The 19,713-nt window shown below is 33.4% G+C and overlaps 1 protein-coding gene and 1 long non-coding RNA gene across 2 annotated transcripts; both read right to left on the reverse strand.

Annotated features, from left to right (window-relative positions):
- Positions 1-11,581: 11,581 nt before the first annotated feature.
- On the reverse strand, positions 11,582-15,140 carry LOC114258710 (uncharacterized). The gene is made up of 2 exons (XM_028198693.2): positions 14,488-15,140; positions 11,582-11,940 (listed from the first exon to the last, which is right to left on the reverse strand). The coding sequence occupies exons 1-2, from the start codon at positions 14,890-14,892 to the stop codon at positions 11,851-11,853; spliced, it is 495 nt and encodes a 164-aa protein (XP_028054494.2). The 5' UTR covers positions 14,893-15,140; the 3' UTR covers positions 11,582-11,850.
- LOC145798828 (uncharacterized) lies at positions 12,182-12,480 on the reverse strand. Its single transcript, XR_014340532.1, has 2 exons — positions 12,357-12,480; positions 12,182-12,311 (listed from the first exon to the last, which is right to left on the reverse strand). It is a non-coding gene; the product is annotated as an uncharacterized LOC145798828 (long non-coding RNA).
- Positions 15,141-19,713: the final 4,573 nt, after the last annotated feature.

The following is a 19,713-nucleotide window of genomic DNA, read 5'->3' on the forward strand; positions in this document are numbered from 1 at the left end:
GTATAATTATTGGCGACTAAAAATCAGTTTAGTTGCCGATTATATGGGTTTTAGCGACTAAAAAAATTTTAGTAGCCAAAAGTTAATGTTTTTGCCGACTAAAAACATTTAGTAGCCAAAAGTATAGGTTTTGGCGACTAAAAAATAGTGTGGTCGCCGATTATACGTGTTTTACCGACAAAAAAAAATTTCATAGCCAAAAGTGAAGCTTTTTGGCTACTAAAAAATATTTAGTAGCTAAAAGTCAACAATTGGCGACTAAAATTCAGTTTAGTTGCCCAAAGTGGAGGGTTTTGGCGACCAAAATTAAGTTTAGTCGCCAAAAGTGGACATTTTAGGCGGGAATTAATTCTTTTAGCGGCAAAAAAGTAATTAGTTGCCAAAAAGTATAGAATTGGCGACTAAAAAACAGCTTTAGTTGCCAAAAGTGGTCTCCTATTTTTTTTAGTAAATAATTTATTTTTTACATAAATTATATTAAATAAAAATAATTATTTTTATATATATAGTTTTGTATTAATACCGGTCAATATACTATATAAATAATATATGTTGCATTTATATTCATGTGATGTTGTAGTGGCATAGTAAGGAGAATGTGTTGGTAAAGATTTAGAATGTGGGAGGTTGGTGGTTCGAAACTTGGGAATAGCAGAGGGTAATTTTTTTTTTCTTCTGAAATATGCTTTTGGCGACTAAAATGTGTGGTCGCCAAAAGCTTGACTATTGGCGATGAAAAAAATAGTCGGCAGATGTATAAATAATAAAAAAATAATTCACTATTGGCGACTAAAAGATTAGTCGCTAAATGTATAATTTTCAAAAATGTAATTGACTATTGGCGACAAAAGCTTTAGTCGCTAAAGACCTATTTTTTGCCGACTAAAACTTTTTTAGTCGCCAATACCTCCGGCGACCATGTATTTGCTACAAAACCAGCGACTAAAATATTTAGTCGGAGAAAGTGAAAAGTCGACTTTTGGCGACTAAAAGGTACTTTTTCTTGTAGTGTTTTTATAATTGAGAAAATTAAAATATACGAGTCTATAAGTAAAAATAATAAAATAATATTTGCTAATAATGGGCGAAATTCTAATATAAATAACCCTTAGATGAAATTTGGGTGATGCATAAGCAACGCGTTCTCAAAAGAAAGATAGAAGCAACCCATATGGATGCCCAAAGGAAGTTTAGGTTAGGGATAGAAAGCCCAATATCAAGCCGAGCCCAAAGATGATACCAATACCGAGCACACTACATACAGGCCCAACCAAAAAAACGTCCATCAACATTGCTATTTTTCAAAATATTGTTAGAGAAAAAGAGATTAATTTCTTAAGTGAATTTTTATAATTTTTTAATTGAATCATTACGAATTTAAAAACTTTAACTAATATTCAAATAATTTTATAATTTTAATAATTATTAATCTATTAAAAACTATGCTTGACTCACCATATGTTCGACAAAATTTATCTCATACCTTTCTTTTGTCCTCTCTAATGTAGGAATTCTAACTTTACCCTTGTTCCCATCCCTAAAAACCATAATAAAAAATGGTCTATCTCTAAGCACATTTAGAAATTAATAAGAGAAGTTGATTGTCTTTCATTATCAGACAATCACTTATTCACAAACCTCGTGTAGGGCTAATAGTTTTCATTTCCCATCTCATGAAAAACCCTTTTCGCTCCGCTTAGCCTTATCCCCCTCTAGGGGTATTTTAGTGATAGGTTCTATAGGAACCGGACGATCCTATTTGGTCAAATACCTGGCGACAAACTCTTATGTTCCTTTCATTACGGTATTTCTGAACAAGTTCCTGGATAACAAGCCTAAAGGTTTTCTTATTGATGATAGTGACGATATTGATGCTAGTGACGATATCGATCGTGACCTTGATACGGAGTTGCTAACTATGATGAATGCGCTAACTATGGATATGATGTCGGAAATAGACCGATTTTATATCACCGTTCAATTCGAATTAGCAAAAGCCATGTCTCCTTGCATAATATGGATTCCAAACATTCATGATCTGGATGTGAATGAGTCGAATTACTTATCCCTCGGTCTATTAGTGAGCCATCTCTCCAGGGATTGTAAAAGATGTTCCACTAGAAATATTCTTGTTATTGCTTCGACTCATATTCCCCAAAAAGTGGATCCTGCTCTGATAGCTCCGAATAAATTAAATACGTTCATTAAGATACGAAGGCTTCTTATTCCACAACAACGAAAGCACTTTTTCACTCTTTCATATACTAGGGGATTTCACTTGGAAAAGAAAATGTTCTATACTAATGGATTCGGGTCCATAACCATGGGTTCCAACGCACGAGATCTTGTAGCACTTACCAATGAGGCCCTATCGATTAGAATTACACAGAAGAAATCAATTATAGATAGTAATATAATTAGATCCGCTCTTCATAGACAAACTTGGGATTTTCGATCCCAGGTAAGATCGGTTCAGGATCATGGGATCCTTTTCTATCAGATAGGAAGGGTTGTTGCACAAAATGTACTTCTAAGTAATTGCCCCATAGATCCCCTATCTATCTATATGAAGAAGAAATCATTTAACGAAGGGGATTCTTATTTGTACAAATGGTAATTCGAACTTGGAACGAGCTTGAAGAAATTAACGATACTTCTTTATCTTTTGAGTTGTTCTGCCAGATCGGTCGCTCAAGATCTTTGGTCTTTACCCGGACCCGATGAAAAAAATGGGATCACTTCTTATGGACTAGTTGAGAATGATTCTGATCTAGTTCATGGCCTATTAGAAGTAGAAAGCACTCTGGTGGGATCTTCACGGACAGAAAAAGATTGCAGTCAGTTTGATAATGATCGAGTGATATTGCTTCGTCGGCCCGAACCAAGGAATCCCTTAGATATGATGCAAAACGGATCTTATTCTATCCTTGATTAGAGATTTCTCTATGAAAAATACGAATCAGAGTTTGAAGAAGGGGAAGGAGCCCTTGACCCGCAACAGATAGAGCAGGATTTATTCAATCACATAGTTTAGGCTTCTAGAATATGGTGCCCTTGGGGCTTTCTATTTGATTGGATCGAAAGGCCCAATGAATTGGGATTTCCCTATTGGTCCAGGTCATTCTTTAGTGTATTTTTTCCTAATTGTGGTAATGTAGCGGGTATGATGTGACACTTAAAAAAAAAAAAAACTCATTAGTGTACTTTTTTCAAACGTGACAACGTGGCAAGTATGATGTGACACTCTAAAAAAATTAAAAACTTTTTTGTATACTTTTTTCAAATATAACACTCTAACGTGACGAGTATGATGTGACACTAAAAAACTCTTTTCTATACTTTTTTTTAAATGTGACACTCCAATATGGCAGGCAAATGAGTCATTATACATCTAAAATGACTAAATGGATCACAAGAAAAAATATAGGACTATATGGATTACAAGTCCAAAATATATGACTTATTGGTCAATCTTTATTTTTTTTTAAGGTTAGTTGTATATCAATTATAAATTGTGAATATTCATATTGTATATTGGTATGGATTTTATTTTTTCGAAGGTTAATTGTATGTTTGTTGTTTATTGTGAACATTCACATTGTATTTTAGTATGTTTTTTATTTTTTCAAAAGTTAATTGTATATTTGTTGTTCATTGTGAATATTCACATTGTATTTTAATATGTGTTTTGTTTTTTCAAAAGTTAACTGTATGTTTGTTGTTTACTGTGAACATTTACATTGTATTTTGATTTTCATTCAAATCTTTTATTGTGTTATTTTTAAAATTTTCAAATTGTAAAAAGGTTCAAAGTTCATAATTTGATATTTTCTCCATGGAATGCGGGAAAGATTTTCTCCTTAGAATAAGGGAGAGATTTTCTCCATAAAATAAAGGAAAGATTTTCTCTTTAGAATGAGGGAGATATTTTCTCCATAAAATGAGAGACTATTGTTATGTATTAGTTTTAAAATATAAACATGTGCAATAAATTAGAAATGATGATTTGGTCATATTACATTAAATAGAACTTAATGGAATACTAAAAAAGAATATGGATTAGATAGAATAAAACACATAGAAAGAGGATTTATTAAAAAATGACCCATAAATTTAAGAGTTAGTTATTTAAAAGTCCTACCTACAAATGTTATGGTAGTTCAGATTCTATTTAAGATTTTTTAAACTAGGAAGTCATATTTTGTAGAATTGATAACATTATCAATTTTTTAAACTATGAACATTATCAATTTTGCATAGTAAAGTTCTAGATAATTATTTCACTAACTAATAAAAAAACAGAGTACGAGATTAAATGTTTTTGCCCTCTACTTATTGTTTTGATTCAACTATCTAATAAAATCAAGAACATTAACAGTTTTTTTTATTAGTTTTAAAATTGAGAATATTATCAATTTTTTCATTTTTAAAGTTTTTTTTAGTAACCTTCAATGAACATGTGAATAATTTATAATTAAATAGAATAGATCTACAATAATTTTGTTCAAATGATTAAATTTTTAAGTCAATAAATGGTCTATCTCTAAGCATAATCAGCAATGGTCTGCCTTTAAGCACATTTAGAAATTAATAAGAGAAGTTGATGTATAAATAAGTATACTTCCAGTCTCGATGTAAATGTACACTACTTCTACTATAGGGACTATTAGTAGAGGCGAAAGTATAAATAAGTATACTTCCGCCTCTACTAATAGTCCCTATAGTAGAGGTAAGTGTATATTTACATCAAGGTTATGGCAAAGTTTATAACAGGCCTTGAGGACAGAATTGAGGTTGAATAGTGCCTATCACCCACAGACAGATGGGCAGACAGAGCGGACAAATCAAACCTTGGAAGATATGCTTAGAATGTGTGGGTTAGATTTCCAAGAGAATTGAGAGACTTGTTTGCCATTAGCTGAGTTTGTGTATAACAACAGTTACCATTCAAGCATTGGAATGGCTCCTTATGAAGTTTTGTATGGAAGAAAATGCCGATCTCCGGTATGTTGGGCCGAGGTAGGCGACAAACCATTGTTGGGACCGGAACTTGTGCAAGAAACCACTGGAAATGTGAAGTTAATTCAGCAACGGTTGAAAACTGCTCAAAGCCGGCAAAAGAGTTATGCCAACATTCGAAGAAGAGATAGGGAATATGAAGTTGGGGATTATGTATTTATAAAAGTGACTCCTATGAAAGGACAGACACGGTTTGGTGTTAAGGGAAAATTAGCACCGAGATTTGTTGGGCCGTATGAAATCCTTGAAAAGATCAACCCGGTAACGTATCGAGTGGCTCTACCTCCAGTAATGGAGCATATGCACAATGTTTTTCATGTCTCTATGCTTCAGGAGTATTTGAGAGATTCGCTACACGTGATTGAGCTGACTCACGTTCTTTTGAAGGGTGATTATACTTTTGAGGAAAGGCCTCTTCAGATTGTGAATCAAAGGATAAAAAGACTAAGAAACAAAGAAATCCCGTTAGTGAAGGTGGATTGGCAGAATCATGGGGGAACTTATGCAACTTGGGAGACAGAAGAAGACATGATGAAAAGATACCCTGAACTGTTTCCTTTAAATCCAGTGTTCTTTCAGAATGAAGGTAACTCAAGTTTGGAGGACCAAACTCTTTAAGGGAGGAAAACTGTAACAACCCCGACCCTAACAAGTGTGCCTAACAAGTGATTAACTCATTAAGTCATTAACTCATGATTTCAGAATTAACGTTAATTCATGCTTAAGTGTGCCTAACAAGTGATTAAGAAGAAATCATGAGTTAATGTCATGTGTGTTGCATTATTAATGTGTCTCTATCTGTTTAGCGTAGAAATATCTGTATATGTTTTAGTTTCAATTTGCGAATTGAAGGCCTTATCGGCATCCGACTCAGAAATTGGTTTGATTTATATGTCCATCAGGATTTATAGGATTTTATGGTAGGTTTAATTTAAATTCGATTTGGGATGATTAAATTAGGATAAATAAGGTTGAATTATTTTGAATCCAAATTAATTACAAGTGTGCCATTGAGTGGGCTTATACAAATTGTTGCACACCTTATACATAATTTGGACTTGTCATTTTCCATCCTCATGACCCAAAACGTGAGAGAGAGTGAAGAAGGAAGAATTGGCTCAAAACTTAAAGAATTTAGGGCTCAAATTATAGGATGCTAGGAATTGTTGTCATTGATGAAGATTTGAGAGTTTTGACTTCAACCATTGTAGATTCAAGCCTCTAGGTAAGGGACTAAACTCTAAATTGAGTAATTGAGTTAGAATCTACAAGATTATTGATGAATTAAGTAAATTTATGGTAGAATTGCATTACAGTTGGGAGAATTGGGCCATACCATACATGCATGTGCAATTCTTCACAATTTGAGCATAACTTCAAAGGATTCTTTCATGCATGTATTTATTTCATCTATGTTTTGAGAATTCATCATGTTTTCTATCAAATTGCCAAATTTAATCTTGGTTTGAGGTGTTTGAACTCAAGGGAGATCATGCATGTTGTATTTATGTTTTATTCATGAAGTTTTAGTTGGAATTGTGTTCAATTGGCATGCCTTTGGGCCATGGTTTCTTGAAATATCTTTGATTCATGTTGCTTTAGGGTCTTCATGTATTTTTTCTCAAGTTTTGGCCCAGAAAAATCGAGTTTGAAGCTTTAAAGGTTGAGTTTTGTGCTTGAGGATCAATCTGGAAATTCCAGATTTTTGATCCACACTCGAGCGGAGGACTTCACGCTCAAGCGTACACTCTGAGTACATGCACTTCCACTCGAGCGTGAAATGCATATGACCAGAAGTTCATGTGTTTTGCAGTCCGCTCGAGCGAGGGAATCCGCGCTCGAGCGAGGGTCTGAGTCTCACGCTCGAGCAAGGGTCGAGTGTCCATCGAGCGTGAAAAACATGCAACCAGTACTTTTCATGAGTTTGCAGTCCGCTCGAGCGAGAGAAGCCACGCTCGAGCAAAGCTTCATTGTCTACATGTCCACTTGAGCGGGAAAAGCCACGCTCGAGCGTAGACCCTATTTTTAGCAAGTTTTGAAAAATATTTTCCAGCACATTTTGCATCCTCATGCCATCCTAGGCATCCCTAGGCCATGATTAAAACTCCATAATGAGGTTAATGTCTAAACACACACTAAGAACAAACAGAGTAAGTTATGTATAACTCGAACGTGTGTTTCAAGTGGGTAATTATATGTGCATTCGTGTAGGTCACGCAACTTAGGATAAGTGAAGTGCCATTTTGCCATCTAGTTGGGGCGACCAATTGTTGTGAGTAATAACTCTGTAAAGTTATGTTTAACTTTAATTATTTCCTGATGATAAGAAATGACAAGTTCCCTGAAATGCTATGTTTTGTATGAATGAATGATTGTCCAAATTTTCTTTGAACGTAATTGTGGTACTTGTGGCACAGGCCCTCGTCCAGGGGAAATAATACCGTGGCACAGGCCCTCTCCCAGGGGATGGGAAGGGCGTTACAAATGAAATGAAACTTTTCTAAGAACAAATAAATAATTAAATGAAATGTAACTTTTCTATTATGTTTATGGATCATATGCATGTTTGTCATATGCTTTAAATTTGAGGGCGTTACAAATTTATTTTAGCAAAAGTAACTTTTTAACAATTTTAGCTAAAGATATCTTTATTCTTTATTTTAATTTCTTTAATTGAAAATTTAGATTTAAAATATATATATATATATATAACCAAATCTACCATATTTGGTAAGTGCTAAAAAAGTTATGTTTTATTCTTTTGTTTAAAAAAAAATTATATTAAAAAATATTATTGTTCAAGTCCTTACATTCTAGAATGACAGAAATTTTTTTATAAAATTTAAAATAAAAAAAGAAAAAAAAAATTTAATAGCGATTAATAATTTGAACACATGTGTCACAACACAAACCTGGTACCCAAAGGTTCAGCATCACGACAAGATAATACGGAAGTCATAACAAATTAATAGTACAGCGGAGTAAAATAAAAGGGTATCCAAATCTTTATTTAAGTATAATAAAAATGTATACATTGGAGCTTCTATTCGATTGCAATACCGGAGCTGTACCATGACTACAAAGTGCCTTGTGCCTACCCCATGCACTGGTCTTGACACGTCACCTGAAAGTGGTTAACAACTATAAGCACAGGGCAGAGTGAGAAATATTATACAGTGAGCATAAGGGTACAAAAATTACCATGGATAATTATTTGGCTAAACAAAGATTAGTTTGGTAACTGAAATACATAATTAATTTTAAATAACAAAAGCAAAATGCAGAAATTATATAAGCAAATAATCATAACCACGATACAGAATAGAACAGAACAGAGGTCACTGGAGTGACAATCAGAACAGAGGTCAATGGATCCATGATAAACAGAAGGCCACAAAGTTCTGTGAATTTAGAAGACTCAAATTGCTACAGAACTGTAGAAAAAATATGAACGTCCAAATTTTTGTTTTTTAAGTAACGTCATCTATAGGAGTGAATTCAATTTGGTATGGGTCATATTTCATGTGTAACTGTTTTATATTAAGAGTATGTTAATAAAGTGGCACAAGCTTGAAAAGAGCAATTTTTAACTTAGTTTTCAAGCGGGGAGTCCCGTGCAAGTTCCGTAAGTTTTCACAACTTATGTTGGTCCCTCCCGAGGTGTTTGAGGTGCTCTTTGGGCCTTCTCGTGACTGTTACAGGATTTTGTATCCCGATGGCCTATTTTTAAGCTTAAGTGTGAAAAAAGTGTCTTTTACGACATAGTCTTCAAACTAGAAGTCCCGTGCTAGTTCTGTAACACAACTTACATTGGTCCCCCCCAAAGTCGTTGAGGTGTTTTTTTTGGCCTTCTCGTGACTGTTACCCGATTTTGGCCCCAGATGGCCTATTTTCAAACTTATGTGTGAAGAAAGTACCTTTTTCGACTTAGTTTCCAAACCGGGAGTCCCGTGCTAGATTCGTAAGTTTTGGCAAATTACATTGGTCCCCCCCGAGGTGTTGGAGGTGTTCCCCGGTCCTTTTCATGACTGTTACACGATTTTGGCCCTCGATGGCCTATTTTCAAGCTTAAGTGTTTGAAAAGTGCATTTTTTTTACTTTGTTTTCAAATTGGGAGTCCCGTGTTAGTTCCGTAAGTTTCCATAACTTATATTGGTCCATCCTGAGGTGTTTGAGGTATTCCCCCTGGCCTTCTAGTGACTGTTACATGATTTTGGCTCCCGATGACCTATTTTCAAGCTTAAGTGTGAAAAAAGTGACTTTTTCGACTTAGTTTTCAAACTGAAAGTCCCGTGCTAGTTCCGTAAGTTTTCACAACTTACATTGGTCCCTTCCGCGATGTTTGATGTGTTCCCTGGGCCTTCTTGTGATGATTAGACTATTTTGGCCCCTGATGGCCTATTTTCAAGCTTAAGTGTGAGAAATTTGCCTTTTTGGACTTAGTTTTCAAACCGGGAGTCCCGTGCTAGTTCCGTAAGTTTTCACAGCTTACATTGGTCCTTCTCGAGGTGTTTGAGGTGTTCCCCGTGCCTTCTCGTGACTGTTACACAATTTTGGCCCCCGATGGCCTATTTTCAATCGTAAGTGCGAAAAAAGTGTCTTTTTCAACTTAGATTTCAAACCGGAAATCCCGTGCTAATTCCGTAAGTTTCCCCTACTGACATTGGTCCCTCCCGAGGACTTTGAGGTGTTTCCTGGGCCTTCTCATGACTGTTACACGATTTTTGCCATCGACGACCTATTTTCAAGCTTAAGTGCGAAAAAAGTGAATTTTTTGACTTACTTTTAAAACCGGGAGTGCCGTGCTAGTTCCGTATTTTCAACAACTTACATTGTTTCCTCCCAAGGTTTTTGATGTGTAGCCCATCCTGTCCATGACTGTTACATGATTTTGGCCTACCAAGGCCTATTTTCATGCTGACGCGTGAAAAAAGTGTCGTTTTTGACTTAGTTTTCAAACCGAAAGTCCCGTGCCAGCTCCGTAAGTTTCCACAACTTACATTGGTCCCTCCCGAGGTGTTTGAGGTGTTCCCTGGGCCTTCTCGTGACTGTTACACATTTTTTGCCCCTGATGGCCAATTTTCAAGCTTAAGTGTGAAAAAATTGTCTTTTTCTACTTAGTTTTCAAATTGGGAGTCCCGTGCTAGTTCTATAAGTTTCCATAACTTATATTGGTCACTCTCGAGGTGTTTGAGTTGTTCCCCGGTCCTTCTCGTGACTGTTGCATGATTTTGGCCCTCGATGGCCTATTTTCAAACTTAAGTGTGAAAAAAGTGACTTTTTCGACTTAGTTTTCAAACTGGAAGTCCCATGTGAGTTCCGTAAGTTTTCAAAACTTATGTTGGTCCCTCTCGAGGTGTTGGTGGTGTTCCCCAGGCCTTCTCATGATTGTTACACAATTTTGGCCCCGATGGCCTATTTTTAAGCATAAATGTGAAAAAAGTAAATTTTTTGACTTAGTTTTCAACCCAGGAGTCTTGTACCAATTCCGTAAGTTTCCACAGCTTACGTTAGTCCCTCCTGAGGTGTTGGAGGTGTTCCCCGGTCCTTCTTGTGACTGTTACATGATTTTGGCCTCCAATGGCCTATTTTGAAGCATAAGTGTTTAAAAAGTGCATTTTTTGACATACTTTTCAAACCGGGAGTCCCGAGCTAGTTCCATAAGTTTTCACAACTTACATTGGTCCCTTCCGAGGTGTTTGAGATGTTCCCCAGGACTTCTCGTAACTGTTATACAATTTTGGCCCCCAATGGACTATTTTAAAGCTTAAGTGTGAAAAAAGGGCCTTTTTCGACTTCAGTTCATGAATTAGGAATTAAACACATACCTAAAGCTTTCAAGAACACTAATTCTAGCAATTTCTTAAGTTGTCTTCCTCAATTCTTCAATTCTCAAGCAAAATTCCAAGCTTCCAAGCTCTTCTCCCTAAAATTGAGTTTCCTCTCTCTCTAAACTTAATTGTCGGCGGATTTTTGTGTCTAAATGAGATTAATTAACATTTCTCATACATTAGCTTAGGGCCTTAATTAGGGATTGAGTTAGTTAAATAGAGCTTAAGACTAATTCATCAAGGCTTAATTTAATTGATTTAATCTAGTTAATTTAATCTGAATTAAATTTTAATCAAACTTCTGACGTCATTAAGGCCTTCAATTTCAAATTATAATAGAAATCACAAAAGATATTCCTACGGTTAACAGATATGAACCTAAAAATCATATTAAACACATAATAAGCATTCAAATTCACACAAAGCACTTAAATAACATTCAAAACCAATGATTAACAGGGTTGTCACAAGATCAATATTGCTTACCAACAACAAAATGTTTACTGGATTTTATAATTCAGAATGGGAAAAGTGGACAATCAAATTAAAGTCACACACAGCTCCATAAAAAACAATTTTGAGGGCAGAACTTAATTTATATGACACAAAATACAACAATTATTTCGTTGTGGTGATAAAAATACCTATACAAGAATAGTAAATAAAAGTTGGATGCTAGAAGCGCACAAGGACCAAGCTTTCCTTCCACCACACGCCAGGTCAGATAAAAATTTCCATAGCAAAATGTTTACTGGATTTTATAAATTATAATGGGAAAATTGGATGACCAATTTAAATCACACAGGTCCATAAAAGACAACTTTGAGGGCAAAACTTAATTTGTATGACACAAAATTCAACAATTATTTTGCTGTGGTGATAAAATACATATACAAGAATAAGTAAATATAAGTTAGACGCTAGTAGTGCACAAGGGCCAAACTTTCCTTCCCAACACCCCAGGTCAGATAAAAATTTCCACAATGTGAAATAGCATGGTCTAAGCAATATCATTTATCAAGCGCTTGTGCTGGTTGTAATGCATCTCCAAGAAGACCTTTGAAGCCCTGTCAACTGTTTTACGCCATGTCTACATGAAAAGAAAAAATCAAAAAATAAAATAAAATAAAAAAATAATAATAGTAATCAATAAAATGAAGAAATAAATAGAGGCAGTTCACAGTTAAACATTAAGTTGACATTGAGCTGCTACAGTTGATGAAATCATGATGGTGATGGAGTGGCGGTAGTGATGGCGTACCACAGCCAATCCTGCTATCTAATGTAATGACAATCACATGCTGGTGCAATCATCATGACAACGATAATGATACAAATCAAAAGAAAACGTGTACTTTCAAAATTTCAATCTCTTTTAACTATAAACAAAATGAATTTTACCTAACCAAAAAAGTAAAATGAATTTTCTCTGTGATTTCTAATCTCACCCTTCCCAAAACACTTGATGTACTAGATATGTGCTTTAGGTCTTATCAATTTTGATACTTTAGGATTAAAGTCTTGTGAGTGTATACAGCCTTCCGTTTGCATGCTGACCAACACCTAGGTTCAGTTTTTCCTAAAGGAAGTCTTTATTATTAAAGTCTTGTGCTAATCTAACATGTATCACCCTTAATACCAGCCATGCTTCACCATGGAAAAAATCATAGCAGCCACTCTATGGGAACATTTACTCTGGTGAAAGTTTCCTGCAGTTGAAATGCAAAATATCATGCTTTTTGGTAACTATACAGTGCCATTCCTAGGGAACAAAATCTACGTATATCCCATGATCTACGTATATCCCAAATTTTAGTTGACTTGTATAAATCTTTCTTAGCCAGGCTTAAAATATGACTCTAATAAGCCCTCATCTATAGACAGGGTTTTATTTCACATCTTTTGGTCAACCGACTATTGCAGTAACATTTCAAATAAAAAATTAATTTGACAATGCTAAAGATCTAGTGATTCAGATAAAGTGCTAATTGCTTCACACTTAAAATGTTGTTTGGCACTTGAATAAGGTCTAGAGGAGATTTAGACCTCAAAATGGAAAAGAATTTGCTTAGGATTGATAACATAACATGACAGAGATTATGAATTGCTCATTTTATTCAATTAAACTAGTACGAATTTGCTTTATGCCAATCAATTTTGCAATCAATATAATAATTAATTAGACACACAAAAGGATTCCCGTTTTTTTTTTTTCTTTTCTTTCCCTTCTTCTTCCTATTGAAAATCAAAACGGACAAAAACCACAGGACCCCGTAGCTAACCAATTCACCATTAGTAAGGGGGAAAAAAAAAATAGAAACAACCCAACCCCAACCCAGTTCATGTGCCTTAAGTGTTGAATCCTAAAACTTGTTAGCGTGTTTCTTATACCACTGGAAATCGGTGATGTTTGTTGAGTATCAAGCATCCATGATACTCTGTGAATTCATCGCAAATTAAACGCAATCCACCATTGACTAGGAAATCACCAAAATAAACTTGAAATGTATTAAAGTGATGTAAAACGCATATTAATCAATTGATAGTGCAAGCGAATATGTATGCTTCTCTTATTTGACAAATTTATTTTGGTGCATATGAAATTGCTGGCCCATTTTAACTATTCCAAACATTCCAAAAAAATCACCTATGTTTTTTTATTTATTCTTTCTTTTAATTTGTAGGGAAAAAAATACATTATTTATTGACCCTACTAAAAGGCATGAATGCTGAAAATTAACAAATAGTTGGGGATGGAACGAGTATTTATAAATGAGATGACTTGAAGACCAATCCCATCCAAAATCCAAGTTAAAACCACCTTAGAATTTGCAAAATCGTTGGCCACTGCTCGAGCCATGAAAATCCCTAGAGATTGGGTGTCTGCTTCCACCTGAGATCTCAATTTTTTAATAGATGGAAACAAAGTTGATCGAAAACTCACAATTTTCAGACAATGGAAGATTTTTTCTTTCAAGTTTGTCCCTTAGTTATCCTTCAAGTCAAAAGTTTTCCTATAAAAAATTGGATATGTTGTGGCTAAGATTTTTCTTTATACTTTGTTTGGATTTGACTTGCTTTCATATGTATTTTTTCTTCTATGATTTTGCTAAGCAGTCAAGTCACACAAGGAGGGTTCTTTCCATTCTAGTTGCTACCAATATGTATTATTATTTCTTCTATGATTTTGCTAAGCAGACACAAAGGAGGAATAAAATTATTGATATTTGCTCCCAATAGGTATTATTTCTTCAATTGTGATTTTGAAGGTTGGAGCTAGTCCTCCTAGGCATTTGTACATCAACTTCTCAGCACACCAAAATCCCATCCAATCAATTTCCATTTGATTCAAATTGTTGTTAGCCCTCCAACACATAGGAGAATAAAATGATTGATGTTGGCCCTCTAGTACTACTAAATCAATGACAGCCTGAGTTTTCTAATCCAAGATTAAATAGTCTGATTTAGAAGCCAAATTGAACACAAAAATGGAATATGCAACGCTGTAGTAACAAGAGAATCAAATTCCACAGATATAAGTTGACAATTCAAACAAGCAAATTTGGCACAATTAATATGTATATATGTAAATATACAGCACGTAAAAAGGAGATATTATGTATGTAGAATTACTAACCTTGTCAATTGTGGCGAAAATGGACAAGTTCTTGAAATCCCTGGACCTGAGCCGTGACCTCCCAATCCCAATCCCCAGCCGCCGAATCAGCGCAGACGACATCTGAGTGGATGAGGCCACAGCAGGAAGAAGCGACTTCCTCTCAACCAAACTGGCCCGGCGGCTTAAGGAGGAGGAGGAGGAGGGGTTCTCACAGTACTGCTCATCATCACCGAAGTCATTTTCTCTGGTGCTTTTTTTCCGGTGGTGGCGGCGTCGTTTTGCCAACTGCGAAAGCTCTTTCTTCGCGGTGGCCTTGTCTTTGGATCCCGAACCCACTTCTGCAAATTTCCTTAGCAGTTTATCTGATGAAGCCTTCGTTAAATGCTGAACTTTAGCTGTTGCTGGTGCACTCCCACTCTCCATTCGAGAGAGAGAGACAGAAACTGTGACCAAAAACTTTTCAGAGAGCGATAGGCAGAAAGCGGATGTGAGCTTAATCGCAATGAGGAGAGAGGAGGATAAAAAGATGTAAGAGCAACATTTGTCTCCGTTGCAATTTTGTGAGAGAAATGTACCGTTGGGTGGGGGCGGTGGTGAATATAGCCGTTGCAGGGTTGGGAGAATACAAAACAATAACAGTTAGGCGCCTCTCACAACTTAATGCTGACTACATCTCGATAAACAGTTATAATAGGAATTTTAAATAAATTATTAAATATTTTATCAATTTTTTGTAATGATTTCGGTTGAATTTGATTTATTTTTGGAATTGTAATTCTAATAAAAAAAAATTCAAAATTCTTTTCCAAATGTGTAACCAAACACACAATTCAAAATTTAATTCAAAATTCTTTTCAAAACTCATAACCAAACTATTTTTAAAATATTATTTAAAGAAAAATTTTAAAAAATATTTTTTTATTTTATGTTTTAAAATCATGATTTTATTTTTTAAAATATTTTTTAAATATTTAATTTTTTTTTAATTTCAAAAAAATTTGGATGGCCATATATATCTAAACCATAACAAATTATTTGGTCAATACTTAAAAAAAAAAACAAAAAATATTTTGATTAAAAAGTTTTTGAATTGAGTTTTGAGTTTTGAATTATGTGTTTGGTTATGAGTTTTAAAAATAGTTTTTGAATTGAGTTTGGAGTTATGTGTTTGCTTATGATTTGAGTGTGGAGTTGTGTTTTGAATTTAAAATATTTACAAAAATGAAATAAATATTTAAAATGAAAAATAAATTTTTCTTATACGTTTTTTAATATTTAAAAGAAATAAATCCGAAAAATTTCAAAAATACAACTCAAAATTCAAAAACTTTATACTTAAAATACAACTTAAAACTCTTTTCAAAACTCAAAATTCTTTTCAAAATTCAAAATTCAAAAACTCAAAAAATATTTTCAAAACTCATAACCAAATAAATTTTTATTTTTTTAAAATTGAACTCACAACTCCACACTTAAAACCACAATTTCACACTTAAATCATAATTATAAAATTAAACTAAACGAATTTTACCTCTCTCATACAAAGATGAAATTAGGATTTTATTACTACAAGGGTTAAAAGATAAATAATATTTTTTTAGCGCATAGACAAATACACATATATGTACAATATGATATATAAATTATATATATACACATAAAAAAATTTAAATATTATATAAACAATCTCTAATAGAATGAATAAATTTTTTTCTAGAAAAATAACAGAGAATAAAAGATAAGAAAAGAATGAAGTATATATCTTTTATACTAAGATGCTATTTTATTTTTAAACTAATACATACATATATATATATATATATATTTAGAAGTACTACGGAAAATAAAATTTTCACAGAGATAGTGGGGTCATAACCCTTTATATTGTTCTCCTAGTTCTATCCCAGCACACATACACTCACCTCATTCTTTTAATAAAAAAAACAAAAATAAAAAAAAATTATCTTTATATTTTTAAATTTATTTTATTTTGTTAAAATATATTTAATATTTAATATACAAATTCTATTTTTATAAAATTGATATTGTTCTAAAAATATATTTAAAATTTTAAAATGCAACTAATATTTCACATATTTAATAAAAATTTAAATTAATAATCTAAAATATATAAAAATTTATAGAATTAAAATAATTTGTATGATTTAAGTTAATATAAATAATAAATTACTTTTCTAATTAGTGTATATATATATATATATATATTGGTAGGAGAAAACGTTTAGAGTAATACAAATGTAAATAAAAATCTATTAATTCAAACCACGCAAGGAATAACTCAAACCAAAATAATAATATAATAAAAAAATAGTGGTCATGTTTGATCCCACACACAAAGTAGGACTTGCACACACACAAACTAAACTTACACTTCACATAGACTAGACTTGTATTCCTACACATATTAGACTTGCACCCCACACCCTACATAGATTAAACTTGTGTCTTACATAGATTAGACTTGCATCCCTACACAGATTCAACTTGCACCCCTCACAAATTAAACTTGCACTCCACACTGACTAAACTTTCACCTCCACACAGATTCAACATACACGCCAACACAAACTAGACTTGCACTACTACACAGATTTGACTTGCACACCCTATACATACTGAATATGCATCCTTACATAGACTAAGCCCTCGTTTGACAAGTGGTGATTTTAGTCAAAAAGTCACTAAAAAAACCAAAAAGCCAACAACTTATACCAAAAAGTCAAAGATTTCATTTTTCTCTCTACTTATTGCACATCTTTTCATAAAAAAATCAAAAACTCATCCCAAACATACTTGTTTTTTTAATATCATATTTTAGTCAAAAAGTTACTAAAAAAGTCTGTTCCCAAACGAGGCCTAAACATGCGTCCCACACAGATTAGATTTGCACCCTTACACAAATTCAACTTGCACCCTTCATAGATTTAATTGCACCCTACACAGACTAAACTTGCACTCCCATATAGATTTGACTTGCACGCCAACATAGACTAGACTTGCACAACTACAAAGATTTGACTTGCACACCACATAGACTAAACTTGCACCCTCACATAAATTCGACTTGCATGCTAACACAGACTAGACTTGCACCACTACATAGGTTTAACTTGGACACCACACATACTAAATTTGTAGCTACACATAATGAACATGTACCCCCACACATAATGGACTTGCACCTTACAAAGTACTTTAAAAAATATATATACATCTGAGTTATTTATAAATGAAAAAGATATTACAAAAATATTTCTAATATTTATTATTTTTTAAAAATTAATTTTTAAATAAAAAATATTATTTTATCTACGAAGAAAATACGTAGAGACTAATAAAAATATTAACTCAAATTATATAATTAATATAAAAATAATATTCAAACGTACAAATATTATTTTCATTAAAAACAAAAATAGAATCATATGAAAATGAAAACGATATGTTTTTTTTATCAGGCTACTTTTAATTTTTTTTTAAAGAAAATAAAAGACAAAATTTAAAAATTCAACCAAACAGTTTACGTTTCAAACTTAAAAATAGTTGCAAAAATTAGTTTAAAAAAAATTAATCACACAACATATTTTAATTTTATAAATAGTTATAAAAATAGTAAAAATTAGTCACAGGAAAAAAAAATTCACATAATATTGTAGACACCCAATTTTGACCAGCCCTAAGACTTAGGCGCTTTCTTTTAATGACTCGATGATGACAATCAGAATGTGTTTCTCACAAAATAATCAGTAAGAGAGCTTGGAATTTGAGCTTTATTTCTAACCCTAAGCCTATATCGGTCAAGTGTTTAAGCCCCGTGGGACACCCGGAGGGAAATGGGACCAAATCGGAGCGAAACAAAACCGAACCGGAGCAAAAAGGGACAAAATCCACCCTAGCCAGTCAACCAGTAGCACCATTGCGGGCACGACCAATGTGATCGCGGGTGTAACTTGCCTTACTGCGGTCGGGACCTATGTACATTGGGCGAGTTTTTTTTACTGTGCGGAGCCACTTTGTGATGCTATTTCTTACCTATTTTTGCACCAAATGCATGCTTACTCATCCTCCATTGACTAGTGCTTGAGCCAACGAGGATAATGCTCCATTTTAGTGCCCAATTAGCTCCATTATCTTCTCTAAATGATCCACTTTGTCTTCCACCATTGCTCCACTAGCATTGCCTATATAATGAGAACTATAATCTTGAGTTTGAGGAGATGAATTAGAAGAGAAGTGTAGAGAGAATACTAAATTTGAGTTAGAATTTGAGAGAGAAAAAGAGGCCAAAAAAGCAAGAGAGTTGTCTTTCCAAATTAGTGAAGTTATAAAGCCTCTATACATCTCATATTTCCTTTCAAACACCACTCAAGAACCAAGTCCTAAAGCTTTGACCAAAGTGAGAGTAGTCTTGCTAAGTTGAAGAAGATTAAACAGTGATCAAACACTTGTACAAAACATTATTCTAAGCTCAAATTCCAAACTCTTGAATTGAGGATTGAGACCAAAATTCACAACATTGAGAGTGATAAAGATGAAATTTGGAAATCGAGAAGTTCAATCTTTCTCTGGAAGGTGAATTTCAAGTCTTTCATTTTCTTATATTTTCTATTTCATAATTATTTTCTTACTTTCGATTTCATAGTATTTTGTTATAATCTAATTGGAAGTGGTTAGTTTAGTTCATATTTATTTTCTTACTTCATATTTTAAAGCGTTTTGTTGTAATCCAACTGGTTAGTTTAGCTCATATTTATTTTCTTAATTTTTATTTCATAGTGTTTTGTTATAATCCAAGTAGTTAGTTTAGCTCATATTTATTTTTTTGCTCTTGTTTCATATTGTTTTGTTGTAATCTAACTGGAAGCGGTTAGTTTTCAATTCTTTCATTTTCTTGCACTTTCAATCTTATAGTCATTTTATTGTTTTAAGTTGTATATTAATTTTGTTGTAAGCTAACCGGAAGTGGTTAGTTGAGTCGTCTACATATTTTTTGTTTGTTCTTTTCTCAGTGTTGCAACAAAACATGTTTTGCTAGGCCTAGGCCAGACGGTTAACTTCTTTTTGATAAAACGGCATAATCTTCTGATATTGACCAATTTACGGTGGTTTCCAAGGCGCATGAAACTTCTATTTTGTTTTTTTTTTTATTTGAGTGTTTTGTGAGGTTTTTATTTTGTTATAATATTTTCCTCCTCCTTCTCTAATTTGGTTTGTAATTATTCT

The sequence above is a fragment of the Camellia sinensis genome, chromosome 9 (assembly GCF_055761805.1).
Source record: "Camellia sinensis isolate YWXY chromosome 9, ASM5576180v1, whole genome shotgun sequence".
In the NCBI taxonomy this organism is placed as follows: Eukaryota; Viridiplantae; Streptophyta; class Magnoliopsida; order Ericales; family Theaceae; genus Camellia; species Camellia sinensis.